General features: G+C 42.4%; 1 protein-coding gene across 1 annotated transcript in view; it reads right to left on the minus strand.

The window, feature by feature from the left end:
* Positions 1-304: 304 nt before the first annotated feature.
* The window catches only part of LOC122556036 (uncharacterized), a 157,486-nt gene continuing 140,142 nt past the window's right edge, over positions 305-17,648 (minus strand). Inside the window, exons 69-70 of the mRNA XM_087993954.1 lie at positions 10,263-10,379; positions 305-2,421 (exon numbers count right to left, since the gene is read on the minus strand). Coding sequence (XP_087850080.1) covers positions 2,396-2,421; positions 10,263-10,379 — 143 coding nt within the window. The 3' untranslated portion in view covers positions 305-2,395. The remainder of the gene's footprint in view (positions 2,422-10,262; positions 10,380-17,648) is intronic.

Raw genomic sequence — 17,648 nt, forward strand, 5'->3', positions numbered from 1 at the left:
ATTAAAAGGCATTTGCATGGGTATATGAATTAGAAAGGTTTGTAGGTATGGGTCGGGTGCTGGCAGGTGGGACTAGATTGGGTTGGGATATCTGGTCGGCATGGACGGGTTGGACCGAAGGGTCTGTTTTCATGCTGTACATCTCTATGAGTCTATTCTGGAATATTACCCAATACCTCCACTCCACTGCCAACTTACCACTGCTTTGTTTTCCATTCGTCCGACTTCACAAGAAACATTTTGAACAATCACTAATTTTAAGTGTCACGTGAGAATTAATACACAGATGGTCCAAAGATCATGAAGCCAGGAATTTTTATTTCACCAGCATTAGGTCATTACAAACAGGACAGTAAATTAAGTATAAAGAAGGAATTATTTACACTATGTACATAGAATGACTGTATGAGTTACATTGGGCTGAGAAATTCCATGATCTGTCTGTTCCTGCTTTTCCTTAACCCTTTCCACACCAAAGACATTCTTTTCTTCCAGCGAGAGTTTGTTCGATTGCTGCAGCTGCCCTCCCCCACTGTCGCCACCTGCTGATGGAGATCCTGGAGAACTGCTCAGCTCCCTTGCTCAGTACGGTCACCATCTGCTCCTGGAGGGCCTGTTTCAAATAGGTCTGCTGCAATCATCTCCAAGAGTTCATGAGCATGGTGAATCCAAGGTCACTTACATAACAACATGCTGGTTGCCCACCAATTGTCTATTTATTTTCAGATTTCAGAATAATTAATCATACAAATGTAATGTGGATAATTTTATGATAGTGTTCACAGATGTGTATGTTGAAATACATAATGAGATTTAAGGAATGGACAAGGAAATTGCCAATATACATCGACTATGCAAGTGTGAATTCAGAAAATTCAGGTCAACAAATAGACTACAATCATTAATATTAATTGTTTTATGAATGGATGTTACAATGTATAAAAAAAGATATTTATGTGACCTGCACAATCGGAAATATGTGCTTCGACCTTGAGTTTAAACATGGAGATAACATTCACTTGCTAATTATTGCAAAGAGCGAGTTTGAATTGATCACAGAATTTTCTGTTACTGATGTTGGGGCCAGCTGCCTCTGCCATTACTTTCACCACCTCAGCTCACCAAGTCAAACTTTCTCGAAAGCTCTCCACTGATTTCTGCCCTATCTTCCAGGTGCCCTTGCTAAATTCTTCAAAAAGCATACACCCTGCTCTTGATCCCATTCCAAAATCGGTAACCATTCAACTTTCCAATTGGCTCCCGTGTTAACAGATGTTCTCTGCTTGGGCTTTCTCCTAATTCTTAATTTCTTGCTATCATTTCAATAATACCATCCAAAAACACAATGTCAGTTTCCACATAATTGCTAAAGACACTCAGCTTTAACTCATTAGCACCTCTTTTGACCACTCCCACCTCCACCTCCACCTCCACCTGGGTCAGGCCAGTTGCCCAACATTCAGACGTAAGGGGTAGAACCTTTCCCCAATTAATTGTTGGAAGCACTGAAGACATTGTCTTTGGTTTGCAAGACGGCAGTTTCCTTCCATAAAGGGCATGAGTGAATCTGATGGTTTTTCTGACAATTGACCACAGATTCATGATCATCATGTTTAATTCCAGTTTTTTTTATTGAATTCAAATTCCATCATCTACCATGGCAAATTTGAATGCAGCTCCCCAGAATATATGACCCGAGTCTCTGGATTAAGCGTGGGATTGTAGGGATAGAGTAGGGAGGAGGGTCTGGATGGAGGATTGGTGCAGATTCGATGGGCCAAATGGCATCAATCTGCACTGTAAGGGATTCTGTGATTAAATAGTAGACAGAGTACATGGAAATGATCAGAAATCTTAAAGCAAAGAAAGGGTCAGTCAAAACAGGACTGAGGGAAACGCATGTAGTATACAAAACAAAGTATCTACTACAGAAGATTCTAGAAAAGGGAATTTAAATTCCACTAAATTTAAATTTCTGTCATTCAATCAAATTGGTTTCCAGGTCATTGAAAATAAATATGTGACCAATCTATAATAGCAGTTTTACATCAGGGAATAATTTGAAAAAATTCTCCAGGTCTTTCTGACTAACTGTAGAAAACTGGAATACCTTTTTCAATATTCCAGCATTACGTTTAGTTAATGATTTGTCTGCTTTAAACTGTTTCATGTATCTAACCACGGAAATATTAATTAATGTGATTTAATGAAATTCCCATTTATATTAATAATCAACATATAATTTAATTAGAGCAAAGATAGTAGAGATCATAGAGGAGTCAAATGTAAAACTTAAATTAAATGGTACAATAATGAAACATTCTTGTCCCACTTGAGATCACATACTGCTACTCAGGTTGCAACGTGAAATGTAGTACAGCATAAATTGTAGAATTCACTGACCTCTTGTCATTCCTTCAACTGAAAATAAATTCAATATAATACCATTAGTACCACATAAACCTAACAAATAGAAATGTCATTTCATACAAGGTACATCAAAATTTCAATTGATATTGATCAACACAAAAAAACAAGCTGTATAATTGCATATTAATTGTATATGCAATAATAATATGAATAGTTCAGGTGGTGAAGATTTACAGAGAAGGAATCCCATCCATAATAATAATTAATTGATTTTGCCAATCCACACTTTTCTGAATGATTGGTGTGATCATTTGTTAGGCAGTGTCCTCTGCAGTAATGGGTTGATAATTGGTTAATTACATACTTTAAGCATCATACTAAGTTTTTTTCTAGTCAGACAAGTTAATTATAGAATCATACAGTACAAAAGAGGGTTTTGACCCACCTACACGAGTCCCATTTTCCTGCAATAAGCCTTAAATGTTACCACACTTCAAGTGCTCATCCGAGTACTCTTTTAAAATTAGTGAGGTTTCCTGCCGTTCCAGTGAATTCCAGACCCGCACCATCCTGTGGTGAAAAAGATTTCCCTCAAGTCACCTATAAACCTCCTGTCTTTCACTTTTAAATTATGCCACTTTGACAAGGGGGAACAGCTGCTTTAGATTAGATTACATACAGTGTGGAAACAGGCCCTTCGGCCCAACAAGTCCACACCGCCCCGCCGAAGTGCAACCCACCCATACCCCTACATTTATCTCTTACCTAACACTACGGGGCAATTTAGCATGGCCAATTCACCTGACCTGCACATCTTTGGACTGTGGGAGGAAACCGGAGCACCCGGAGGAAACACACGCAGACACGGGGAGAACATGCAAACTCCACACAGTCAGTCGCCTGAGTCGGAAATTGAACCCGGGTCTCTGGCGCTGTGAGGCAGCAGTGCTAACCACTGCGCCACCGTGCCACCCACCCTGTCTCTACTCACCCTTTCCATCGAGGCACGAAGGGCCTGTTCTGAGCTGTATTGTTCTATGTCCCTCATAATTTTCTCCAACCTGAGCTTAACCAGCCTTTGTTCATAATTGAAATGTTCCACCTCAGCAACATCCTGGTCAATCTCCTCTGCAGCCCTTCCAATGGAATGATATCCTTCCGGTTGTGTGGTGACCAGAACTACCCACAGTATTCCAGCTGGGGCCTAAGCAATGTCTGTACAGCACCAATATGACCTCACTGCTTTTTAAATTTATGCGATGACTGACAAAGGGGAGCATCTGTACACCTTCTTAACTGCCCTATTAACCTGCCCCGTCACCTTCAAGGATCTGTCGACATGCACCCCATACTTTCTCAGTTCCAGTCAGCTTCTTAGTGTCTTGTTATTCTTTGAGTACTCCCTTGTTCCTTCTTCAAATTTCTCAATTATCAGAGTTCAATTCCATCCACCAATGATCTGCCCATCTGGCCAATCCAATGATATCCTCCTTGAACCTAACACCTTCCTCCTCACTGTCAAACACCCAGACAATATTTATGTCATGTTGGTGACTTCAAGACAAAAGGTGATGCAGATCATTGGGTATGGGAAGGGGTCAACAGAAAGAAAAAAAATAAGGTAAGCAACTCTAAACATTGAAGGTGTGTTCTGTGCATGAGTTCTTAATGACCAAGACAGTTTTTCACCTCTCTCGTCATAGCAATATGTCCACCTGTTTGGCGCATTGGCATCTAGTTGACTATGTCTCCATGAGGCACAGGGATAGGCAGAATGTTGTGCTGACTGCTGGAATAATCACCATTTTATTGGTTCACAGATAACAACATAATCCATCCCTGGTTGCCCTGAGTGTGAAGGTCCAGAAGCATTGCTACGTCTCAAGGCCTGAACTGACAGTCATAATGGAATCCACCTCAGAGAAACTCGAGAATTGCCTGTGTGCAGCAAAAGTGAACACTCACTGCACTGGTGACTTCAGGGGAGGAGCATTACTTCATTGTTTCACAGGCCCCTGACCCCACCTCTTGTTAGCACCAACCTTGACTTGAAGAAAACAACGAGGTAGACCAGAAAAAAAACTCATAGAAAAATACCACCACTATATGGTTAATCTCAATAACAGGGAATCACCTTCTAACCAAAAAGGATGTTGCAACAGTCGCAGAACCTTTTAGTACAAACTCAGACATGTGCAAGACACTTGGTTAATTCAGAAAACAGGCCAACATGAGGCATATTTCCAAGATGGAGAACGGGAGAAATTTCTGGCTGCAGCAGGCTGCTTCTTTTTTGAGCTATTTTAGGTTTCGGAGGTGATTTCCTCGAATTCCAGTAGCAGCAATTACTGTTTTATATGCTGTTGCATTGTTTTGGAATTTTGGAGAAAAAGTGTCAATAATTCTATTAGTTTTAAAATAGTGATGGAAAAGGATAGATCTGAAAGTTGAAGTTCCAAATTGGAGAAAGGCCCATTTCGATGGTATGAAGCAAGAACTTTCAAAAATTGATTGGGGACAGATGATGGCAGGTAAAGGGATGGCTGGAAAATGGGAAGCCTTCAGAAACGAGGTAATGAGAGTCCAGAGAAAGTATATTCCTGTCAGGGTGAAAGGAAAGGCTGGTAGGTGTAGGGAATGCTGGATGACTAAAGAAATTGAGGGTTTGGTCAAGAAAAAGAAGCAAGTGTATGTCAGGTATAGACAGGATGGATGGAGTGCATCTTTCGAAGAGCATAAAGGCAGTAGGAGTATATTGAAGAGGGAAAACCAGAAGGGAGAAAAGGGATATGAGATAGCTTTGGAAAATAGAGTTGGGAGAATCCAAAGAGTTTTTACAAATACATTAAGGACGAAAAGGTAACTGGGGAGAGAATAGGGTCCCTTAAAGATCAGCAAGGTGGCCTTTGTGTGGAGCCACAGGAGATGGGCAAGATACTAAATGAGTATTTTGTATCAGTATTTATTGTGGAAAAGGACATGGAAGATATAAAATGTAGGCAACAAATGGTGGCATCTTTAATAATGTCCATATTACAGAAGAGGAAGTGCTGGATGTCTGGCATCTCATAAATCCCCAAGACTTGATCAGGTGTACCTTGAAGTCTGTGGGAAATTAGAGAAGTGATTGCTGGGTCTCTTGCTGAGATATTTTATCATTGATGGTCACAGGTGAGGTGCCGAAAGACTTGAGATTGACTAATGTGGTGCCACTATTTAAGATAGATGGTCAGGACCAGCCAGGGAACAATAGACCAGTGAGCCTGACTTCGGTGGTAGACAAGTTGTTGAAGGAAATCCTGAGGGACAGGATGTTTTTATTTTTTGAAAGGCAAGGACTGATTTGGGATAGTCAATATGGCTTTGTGCATGGGAAATCATGTTGAGTTGATTGAGTTTTTTGAAGAAGTACAAAGAGCAGAGTGGTAGACAAGATCTGTATGGTAGACAAGATGTTCAACAAGGTTGCCCATGGGAGATTGGTTAGCAAGGTTAGATCTCATGGAATACAGAGAGAACCCGCTATTTGGATACAGAACTGGCTCAAAGGTAGAAGACAGAGGGTGGTGGTGGAGGGTTGTTTTTCAGACTGGAGGCCGCTGACCAGTGGAGTCCCACAAGGATCGGTGCTGGGTCCACTAATTTTCATCATTTATATAAATGATTTGGAGGTGAGCATAAGAGGTACAGTTAGTAAGCTTGAAGATGACACCAAAATTGGAGGTGTAGTGGACAACGACGAAGGTTACCTCAGATTACAACAGGATCTTGATCAGATGGGCCAATGGGCTGAGAAGAGGCAGATGCAGTTTAATTTCAATAAATGTGAGGTGCTGCATTTTGGGAAAGCAAATCTTAGCAGGACTTATACACTGAGTACAGGTTCATAGCTCCTTAAACGTAGCATCACAGTTCAATAGGACAATGAAGAAGGCATTTGGTATGCTTTCCTTTATTGGTCAGAGTATTGAGTACAGGAGTTGGGAGGTCATGTTGCGGCTTTACAGGACATTGGTTAGGCCACTTTTGGAATATTGCGTGCAATTCTGGTCTCCTTCCAATCAGAAGGATGTTGTGAAACTTGAAAGAGTTCAGAAAAGATTTACAAGGCTGTTGCCAAGGTTGGAGGATTTGAGTTATCTGGAGAGGTTGAATAGGATAGGGCTGTTTTCCCTGAAGCATCGGAGGCTGAGGGGTAACCTTATAGAGGTTTACAAAATCATGAGGGGAATGGATAGGGTAAATGGACAAAGTCTTATCCCTGGGGTCTGGGAGTCCAGAATTAGAGGGCATAAATTTAGGGTGAGAGGGGAAAGATATAAAAGAGACCTAAGGGGCAACTTTTTCACACAGAGGGTGGTGCGTGTGTGAAATGAGCTGCCAGATGAAGTGGTGGAGGTTAGTAAATTGTAACATTTAAAAGGCATCTGGATGAGTATATGGATAGGAAGGGTTTGAAGGGGTATGGGTCAGGTGCTGACAGGTGGGACTAGGTTGGGTTGGGATATCTGGTTGGCATGGACAATTTGGACCAAAGGGTCTGTTTACATGCTGTACATCTCTATGACTCTATGACTCTGTGTGCAGATCACAAAAACATCTTTGAAAAAGGCAGCCAGGAGAGTTTATGGAGGGTAACAGAGAAATCTGGCTGTGCGCTGGTTACAACCAACAGTTAGGATTGCAGCAGGCCTGAACTGGAAAGGTATCCCACATCCTCATCTCAGTGAAGGCATGAAGGTGAGGTCCTGTTGTATTTTCTAGATCAGCAATGCCTTGTATTTAGTTTAGGCATAATAAATCATATTGAATTTAAATTAGATAACTTTGAAATGCCTGTCAGTAAGTGCTGCTGGTCAGCATGAGACAGAAGGTTGGAATGATGGAATTGGTTAGGTACACTAATTTGACCACAGGCTGAGGGCCAATATGAAAATATGGTTAAGTGGAATGGACATGAGCAGGAATGGTATAGCATGGGTGATTAGATTAGATTAGATTACATTACAGTGTGGAAACAGGCCCTTCGACCCAACAAGTCCACACCGACCCGCCGAAGCGCAAACCACCCATACCCCTACATTTACCCCATTACCGAACACTACGGGCAATTTAGCATGGCCAATTCACTTGACCTGCACATCTTTGGACTGTGGGAGGAAACCAGAGCACCCGGAGGAAACCCACGCAGACACGGGGAGAACGTGCAAACTCCACACAGTCAGTCGCCTGAGGCGGGAATTGAACCCGGGTCTCTGGCGCTGTGAAACAGCAGTGCTAACCACTGTGCCACCGTGCTGCCAGGGTGATGACAGGGATGGAATTGTATGGTATGGTATGGGTGATGACAGTGATGGAATTGCATGGTATGGTATGGGTGATGACAGGAATGAAATTGCATGGTATGGTATAGGTGATGACAGGGATGGAATTGTATGGTATGGTATGGGTGATGACAGGGATGGAATTGCATGGTATGGTATGGTATGGGTGATGACAGTGATGGAATTGCATGGTATGGTAGGGGTGATTACAGGGATGGAATTGTATGGTATGGTATAGGTGATGACAGGGATGGAATTGCATGGTATGGTATAGGTGATGACAGGGATGGAATTGCATGGTATGGTATAGGTGATGACAGGGATGGAATTGCATGGTATGGTATGGGTGATGACAGGGATGGAATTGCATGGTATGGTATAGGTGATGACAGGGATGGAATTGCATGGTATGGTATAGGTGATGACAGGGATGGAATTGCATGGTATGGTATAGGTGATGACAGGGATGGAATTGCATGGTATGGTATAGGTGATGACAGGGATGGAATTGCATGGTATGGTATAGGTGATGACAGGGATGGAATTGCATGGTATGGTATAGGTGATGACAGGGATGGAATTGCATGGTATGGTATAGGTGATGACAGGGATGGAATTGCATGGTATGGTATAGGTGATGACAGGGATGGAATTGCATGGTATGGTATACGTGATGACAGGGATGGAATTGCATGGTATGGTATAGGTGATGACAGGGATGGAATTGCATGGTATGGTATAGGTGATGACAGGGATGGAATTGCATGGTATGGTATACGTGATGACAGGGATGGAATTGCATGGTATGGTATAGGTGATGACAGGGATGGAATTGCATGGTATGGTATAGGTGATGACAGGGATGGAATTGTATGGTATGGTATGGGTGATGACAGGGATGGAAGTGTATGGTATGGTATGGGTGATGACAGTGATGGAATTGCATGGTATGGTATGGTATGGGTGATGACAGGAATGGAATTGCATGATATGGTATAGATGATGACAGAGATGGAATTGTATGGTATGGTATAGGTGATGACAGAGATGGAATTGTATTGTATAGTATGGGTGATGACAGGGATGGAATTGTATGGTATGGTATGGGTGATTACAGGGATGGAATTGTATGGTATGCTATGGGTGATGACAGAGATGGAATTGTATGGTATGGTATAGGTGATGACAGGAATGGAATTGCATGGTATGGTATAGGTGATGACAGAGATGGAATTGTATTGTATAGTATGGGTGATGACAGGGATGGAATTGTATGGTATGGTATGGGTGATGACAGAGATGGAATTGTATGGTATGGTATGGGTGATGACAGGAATGGAATTGCATGGGTGAGAATGGCATGATAAGGAGGAGAGTTGGAATGAGTTGTGATGAGAATGACACAGGAGGGGGAGAGTGAAATCATATGTGGTTTGGAAGGGGTGGGGCCCTGATAAAATTTGTCAATCATATTCGTTTCACCACCTGTGTTTTGCAGACTTCTGTTAGTATCAAAATAGTATATTAAACTATCCAAAACCGAAACATTCCTTTATAATGAAGATGCCAATGTTCTTCAGGTTCAGACATAGGGCTGGGTGCAATCAGTGACAATGCACCTCCAGCTGAAAAATCTGGGCAGTGCCCCCCGCTTTGCTTGGCCAGACTGCCCTGACCTGATTTAATAGCCATCATTCTGTCAGAAGGCTTGCAGCAAAACCCCTGCCCTCATCTGGAGGAGGTTTGACTCTTAGGATGCATTACAAGCAGCTGCAGTTCTCTCGTCCTAGTAGTGCGATTGGGCACAGTGATCACTACAGGTACTACATGCAGTCCCCAAGGCTAAGGAACCTTGGTGGTGGACACTGGGAGACTTGCCAGAATCAGTCCAGTGGGTTCCAGCAAATAGAGTGGGGAGCCAGTTCCCTTCATGTCGGGAATGGCAAATATGTATTGAGATAGCAACTTGGGGGGAGTGGGCCTCTGTTTAAGGTGCACGAGCAGCTGGCAGCTCAACTTTCTGGGTCAATAAAAGGCCACTGGGTACTCTGAGGCCTGGGCACATGCTGCCAGTGGTAAAATACCAGCCTCTGAAGGCGAAAGCCCTTAACTGACCACGAATTAACTAACTTGAGAACCTCAATTGGTGCAATGATAAGCAGGATGCCCATCCCCATCCCCCCACACCCCCTTCCCCACCCCCATCAATGGTGGGGAAGAGGTAGGTATCGACATTCATGGCTGCAAGCTCACCCAGTGTTACCCATTCCCCTGTCAGATATACAGTATGTTTCAGGAAATCCTTCTGTGCTGTTCCTATGTTTCTGCAATACTTGCTTTGATTGTATATAAAGTAAAAAAGGCACACCTTATAACTTACTCTTCTCTGTATTGTCCTTGAATGTTCTGATTAATCTCAGCTCTCCCCAGGAATTTAGGCAGAAAGCCATTCCCAAAACAAGGAAGTAAAATATATATTTATAAGGCACTCAATCATTCAGTTATAGAGGAGTTTGTTTACAGTACAGAAATACATGGGTACTTTCATGGGTACTTTCTACAACGTACCTATTATTTTCTGGGCGAGGAATTGAAGATTTTGAAGAACTTTCTCTCTTATTTGTTGATCAGCTAAATTCACGTCCTCACTTGTGACAGTAAACCTTAGGATTACTTTGCGTTGTGCTGCAAATAAAGTGGAAAAGTGATTAATGATTGTTGAAAACTTTTGACGGGATGTTTCTCAAGTATTTCAGTTCTCTAACTAAGAGGTAGATATAAGGCAAGGTATTACAACGCTGTACAAAACATAATGGTCATCAGGTTCCTTAAATGGTGAATGTACGTCTGGTTATCTTTGTATAAATAACAGCAAAAAGCAAAAAAAAATTAAAATCCTGTAATAAAAACAGAAAATGGACATAGAGTCATAGAGATGTACAGCATGGAAACAGATCCTTCAGTCCAACCCGTCCATGCCGACCAGATATCCCAACCCAATCTAGTCCCACCTACCGGCACCCGGCCCATATCCCTCCAAACCCTATTCATATACCCATCCAGATGCCTTTTAAATGTTGCAATTGTATCAGCCTCCACCACTTCCTCTGGCAGCTCATTCCATACACGTACCACCCTCTGTGTGAAAAAGTTGCCCCGTACATCTCTTTGAATGAGTTTCTTTTGTGGTTGTGATAACTCCAGTCTCAATTTTTTTCAGGATGGAGAGCATCCTTATCATTGGCAACAACGCTGGAATTTGTCAGGGACTCACAAGTCCCCTCCATGAGCATGCCCTCTCTCATTTTCACAGGGGCTGGTCCATGGTTCGTGTGTGCACAGCTTCCACATGCAGCTGGTCCTTTAAATTACTAACCACCTTCACAGAAGTGTGCCATTGGAGTCCCTGGAGTCTGGAACCCGGAGTGGACTGATTCGACCAGGTAAGGACAGGTCCATTCTCAGTGCATTGCTTTTGGATAGTCAGGCTATCCTTTGGCAGCTGAGGTTCCCCTGTGGATTTGAAGCTTGGAGCTTGAGCACACTGGACCTTGAAGAGAAGGATCCTTTTGTATTCAATATACTTTGGAGCTGAATGTCACAGATCATAGGCAAGGGTGACGGGAGGGGCAGGTGCCTTTTAGGACAGTTAACTCTGTTGAAGAATGAGTAAAAAATGCATAATAAACACATTGCAAATGTCCAAATTATCAAGTCCTGTTCACAAATGTCCAGAAGTTTCAAACTGTTATTACAAGAGCATATCAGAGGCTGGAGAATCTGTGGTGAAAACTCACCTCCTAAAACGCCAAAACCTACCCACGATTTACAAGTTTGTAAGATGTGGCAATAAAATCCACTAGGCCTCATAAATATAGCCTTCAAAAAAACTCATCTTAACTGGAACTTTGCCAAAAATATAAAGTTCAGGCCATGGTATCGGTTCTATGGAAGTGCTTTTTTTTGAAAGATCAGAAAGTCGATTTTAAAAGCAGTGATTCAAACGTTATTGCCAACAAAGCATGCGACTTAAATAAGGTGACTCCATCAGTTGCTGAATGTTCACAAAGTGGAACTTCTACAATTACAGAAAGACAAAAGGTCAGAGGGCAGGTTCGGACGTCTGTTCAGAAGAACATTTCCATACCAACAGATGGGCAGTTTAGTTTGTGAAGTCTTTAGTTATTTTTATAACAACTCATGGAAAAGAGTTAGAAAAGAATTTGAATTCCTCTTAATATTCAATGAAAAGAATCAATTAATCCATATTTCTTGTTTCACTGAGATTTAGCAATGGAAGGAATCACATCTGGTGAAGTTGGAAAAAAGCCAAAAAAGAAATGCTTGCTATCTCATTAGTTCAGCAGGAAACTAAACAGGAAGATAAAAGTGATACTTCATTGGAATTGAATTAAACAATGGGCAGAGTCCTATAGGTGTCTGACCATCGTGAACTATGGTGTGTGGCAGTATCCGGTAAAAAAAAAGAGCAAGGTCTATTTCAATGTGGATATTGTCTCACTCCATGTTTTGGACTTTTCCCAAGTGGTATGGTGCGATTGTAGCCAGACAGTGGCAGAATGCCAATTCATGTTGTCTTGGTAATGCCACAACTTGCCTGATGAATATTCCAACTCCCACCTGAACAAGCTCATGACACTATCTAGACATTGGGAAAGGTTAACAAGGAAACCAAGGTGTGTATCTAGTAAATTCAGCTTGTTGCTTGCTCCAAACAACTTCCATGTTGGATACTAGGAAACAACATTTTAGGGTTTGAACCATGGACTTCAGTCAAGTACATTGGTCCTCTGAGTGCATACAGAATGAGCCACCCTATCACAAGCATCTTAGCACTTGTATGGTGCACTGGTGACGCACTCTGGAAGTGCATCCTTGCACTGCAGTGTGTACCAGATATTAGCATTGAAAAAGCTGCAGCTTGAACACTTTATGTACAGTGACAGGAACTCAGCTCATGGATTGGATCAGACTGTATCTCAGGGATGCTCACTAACTCTCATAGCACTCGCTCACTTTGTGTGCACCTGGCTGATCACAGCATCTCTCCCTTCTCTTGTTGTGCCAGTTAATGCAGTCACACAGCTAGGCAGCTTTCATCACTGTGAAGCAGCCCTCAGCATAGGGGGTACATATCTTGTTGTATAACACTGTGCACTGTCAATCTCACACCTGTACCATGCGCCAACAGTGTATGCAGCAGACACACTGCATGTGCAGCAATCAGGCAGCCAAGGATCCAACTCTTAGGGAAGTAGTCCTCACTGAAGGCCATGCAGATACCCATCAGTCAGGTTGTCTTGGGCAGTGTCCCGAAGCAGCCAAGGGCACTGGCCATAGCTACAGCACTAAACATTTCCACTTCTGTCATCTGGGCTAGGGGCTGAAAGCTGTAGGCAAGTATATAGGGGATCAGCAGGATTTGCAAGGTGGTGGATACTCTAAAGTATTGCTGGAAAGAGTGTAATGTGGGAAGAAGTGTCATCCATTGCCAGGAAGACCCTGGCTTTAATGGCGAGGGTAAAATGCAGTATGTGGCCATACTATTCATGGTCACCTTTCATGTCAGGATCTGGGTGGGAAGGGTCGGCAGACACAGGTAAATGTAGATGGGATGGGTGCAGATTGCTGAAGATAGAAGGCTGTAGATTTGACAGGATGGGCTACCAGGAAAGGGATGTGGCTATCTGGGGGCTCACTGACATTGTCAGGCTGAGGCTGAACACCTTTGGATAAGGAGTGCACACTGGCCATCATTTCTCTCCAACCATCCAGACCACTGAATCTGTATAAACCTTAAGTTGCCTATTCAATCGTCCAGGACACCTCTCCACCAACCTAATTGCCAAATGAATTCAACAGCAATAACTGTGAGGTAGTATGTTTTGGCATAAAGAATGGGAAGGTCAGAATGTCAGGCTAGGTGGGATAAAGAAACATTGGATCCCTGACTGCAAACACATCAAAAGGGTGGGTTAAGGTTAGTAATGCCATAATAAAAAGCAGGAAGCTTTCTTTGAAATAAGTTGAATTGAATGGGAATGTAAAACTCACATTAACACTTGTCTACATTTGGGTGAGAGCTTTACATGACAGACTGGTTGCCATGTTATGAAAGGTTTACAGGTGCATGAATGCGTGGGTATATATAACAGGAAAAGATTGATAAGTTGTGTCTCCATTTCTCTCAAAAGTATGTTCACACAGGATCTAATAGAGAATTTGAAGTTGTTTAAGGATTGGGTAGGCTAGATAGAGAGAGAGTGTTTTATCATGTGGGAAGTGCTGTCAGTTATGCTAAGTAATAGAAACATTGATCAATGGTGAGTCGAGAAGTACGAAGCAAAACCATTGATCAGAAAATATGGGTTTTAGTAATCTCTATGAATATTTATTTCCCACAATAGACACTGTAATTGGAAATCAAAATAACCTTATGACTCTGCTTTATAAATATTGTCGTGATTGGCTGATCATTTATTTATCATGCAGAACTCAATACCATTCGAAGCGATTTAGCTGTGCAGGTCACTGAAAACTGTTGCTGGAGTACAATTCCAAAATCATCAATTGCAGTGTACCTTTAATGGGCAGCACAGTGGCTCAGTGGTTAGCACTGCTGCTGCACAGCGCCAGAGATCTGGGTTTATTTCCAGGCTTGGGTGACTGTGTGGAATTTGCACCTTCTCCCCATGTCTGCATATGTCTGCCAGTGCTCTGGTTTCCTCCCTTATGTCTAGGGTGGATTAGTTATGTTCAATTGTCTATAGTGTCCAGGGATGTGCAGGCGAGGTGGGTTGATTATGGCAAATGCAAGTGACGGGGATAGGACAGGATGCACTTTGGAAGGTTGGCGCAGACTTGATGGGCTGAATAGCCTCTAGGGTATAGGTTTGCTCGCTGAGCTGTAGGTTTGATATCCAGACGTTTCGTTACCTGGCTGGTAACATCATCAGTGGCGATCTCCAAGTGAAGCGAAGCTGTTGTCTCCTGCTTTCTATTTATATCTTTCTCCTGGATAGGGTTCCTGGGGTTTGTGGTGATGTCATTTCCTGTTCATTTTCTGAGGGGTTGATAGATGGCATCTAGATCTATGTGTTTGTTTATGGCGTTGTGGTTGGAGTGACAGGCCTCTAGGAATTCTCTGGCATGTCTTTGCTTAGCCTGTCCCAGGATAGATGTGTTGTCCAAGTCGAAATGGTGGTTTTTTTCATCCGTGTGTAGGGCTATGAGTGAGAGAGGGTCGTGTCTTTTTGTGGCTAGCTGGTGTTCTTGTATCCTGGTGGCTAACTTTCTTCCTGTTTGCCCGACGTAGTGTTTGTGGCAGTCCTTGCATGGAATTTTGTAGATGATGTTGGTTTTGTCCATGGGTTGTACCGGGTCTTTTAAGTTTGTTAGTTTTTGTTTGAGTGGGTTGGTGGGTTTGTGTGCTACTAAGATTCCGAGGGGTCTTAGTAGTCTGGCTATCATTTTTGAAACTTCTTTGATGTATGGTAAGATGGTTAGGTTTTACTGGCTGTGTTTGGTCTGCTTGTCGTGGTTTGTTCTTGAGGAATCTGCGCACAGTATTTTTTGAGTATCCGTTCTTCTTGAATACGTTGTATAGGTGGTTCTCCTCTGTTTTTCGAAGTTTGTCTGTGCTGCCATGTGTGGTGGCTCTTGGGAATAGTGTTCTGATACAGCTTCGTTTGTGTGTGTTGGGATGGTTGCTGGTGTAGTTAAGTATTTGGTCAGTGTTTGTCAGTTTTCTGCATACGCAGGTTTGTAGTTCTCCGTTGTCCTTTCTTTCGACTGTGACGTCCAGGAATGTGAGTTTGTTGTTGGTTTCTTCCTCCTTGGTGAACTTTATGCCTGTGAAGGTGTTGTTGATGATGTTAAATGTCTCTTTTATCTTGTTTCGTTTTGTGATGACAAAGGTGTTATCTACGTAGCGGACCCAGATTTTTGGTTCGATGGTTGGTAGGGCTGTTTGTTCTGGTCTTTGCATTACCATTTCTGCTATGAATCCTGATAGCGGAGATCCCATGGATGTGCTGTTGGTTTGTTTGTAGATTATGTTGTTGAAGGTGAAGTGGGTGGTGAGGCACAGGTCCACTAGCTTCATGACGTTTTCATTGGCAATGTGATTGATGGTGGTTGGGGTGTGTGAGATGGTCTCTTCTAAAAGTACGGTAAGTGTTTCCTTTGCCAGGTCGATGTTGATGGAGGTGAACAGTGCTGTTACGTCGAATGAGATCATTGTTTCATCTTCCTCTATTTTGGTGTTTTTGTTGATTTTTAGGAATTCCTGGGTGGAGTGGATGGAGTGCTGTGACTCGTCTACTAGGTATTTCAGTCTCGTGTGTAGTTCTTTGGCCAGTCTGTAAGTTGGTGTTCCGGGTAGCGAGAATATGGATCTGAGGGGGGGCTCCTGGGTTTATGGATTTTTGGTAGTCTGTAGAATCGTGGGGTGTTGGTCCCGTCTAGTTGCATTTTCTTGAATTCAGTCTTGTTTAATTGTCCGGAATGGTGTAATTTTCTTTGGAGATATGTAATTTTGTTTCCTAGTTGAGGGGTCGGGTCTAGCGCCACCTGTTGGTAGGTTTTGGTGTCTGCGAGTAGTGCATTGGCTTTCTCTATGTAGTCCCTTCTGTTCAGGATGACTGTGAGCTGACCTTTGTCTGCAGGTAATATAACGACGTTTTGGTCTTTTTTGAGGTTTTCTAGGGCTTTCTTTTCTTGTGCGTTCAGTTTGTTTCCTTCCCTCTTTCGGCTTAGAGTAGGTGCAACTGTCTGTCTGATCGTTTGTTGTGTTTCTTCCATGAGTTTGTTGTCCATCAATGTGGTTTCTAATGCCGCTAGGAAATCCTTCTGGTCAGCGTCTCGGTAATTGAAATTTAGTCCTTTTATTAGTACCACTTTTTCTGTGTCTGATAAGGTTCGGTCTGATAAGTTCTTTATCCATGCCCCTGTGTTATCGGTTTTGTCTTTTATTTCTGGCCACAGAGAAGATGCACGATGGCTTAGTGGTTAGCACTGCTGCCTCATAGCATCAGGGACCTGGATACAATTCCAACCTTGGGTGACTGTGTGGAGTTTGCAAATTCTTCCCATGTTTGCGCAAGTTTCCTCCAGGTGCTCCAGTTTCTTCCCACAGTCCAAAGGTGTGCAGGTTTTGTGGATTGGCCACATTAAATTGCTCATGGTGTTCAGGTATGTGCAGACCAGGTGGACTAAAATGCAGGGTTACAGGATAGGTAAAGGATGGGACTGTGTAGGATGCTCTTTGGAGGGATTGGTGTGGACTTGATAGCCTGCTCCATATTGTCGGGATTCCATAATTCTCTGAAGAATGTCTATGCCCCAACAATTCCCAAATATGACTAAATCAAAATTTATTCTTGAATTATAAATGAGATGAATCTTAATAGCTATGGCATGATGTTTATGAGGAGGTTGTTATAAATGATATTAGTACATGAAAAGATTAATTAACACACAAAAATGTATAAATTGAGCAGGTTATAATGAAATGTTCCTAGGAGACGCTCATCAGTTAAGTCTGACAGGTTTTTTGCTGTAAAAGATAGTTAGAACATGAAAGGCTTAACTTACACCATAAAATAATGCTAATGTAGATATATTGAACCACTCCAAGGAGGTGATGGTCAGTTGTTCAGTTGTTTGAGTAATTAACACAATGTTTCAGCAGTACGTGTCCTTAAGTATAACGTCCAGTCTTAGAAAAGGTTCTCATGCATTTGAGATGTAATGTAATTGCCTTTAGCACATTTATATCATGATTTACAATAAGGACAATTATGAAGAATAATGTTGTTCAGTGTTGATTTTCCAGCTTTGGTTCTGAGGCAATTAAGCATAATCCATTTTCAATTCAGTATAGGATTGGCATGAATTGAATGAATGTAAAAACCATCAGGTTAATATAGCTGT

The sequence above is a fragment of the Chiloscyllium plagiosum genome, unplaced genomic scaffold, assembly GCF_037043375.1.
Source record: "Chiloscyllium plagiosum isolate Xiang-an unplaced genomic scaffold, Cpla_swu_hap1 HiC_scaffold_13, whole genome shotgun sequence".
Taxonomy (NCBI): domain Eukaryota; kingdom Metazoa; phylum Chordata; class Chondrichthyes; order Orectolobiformes; family Hemiscylliidae; genus Chiloscyllium; species Chiloscyllium plagiosum.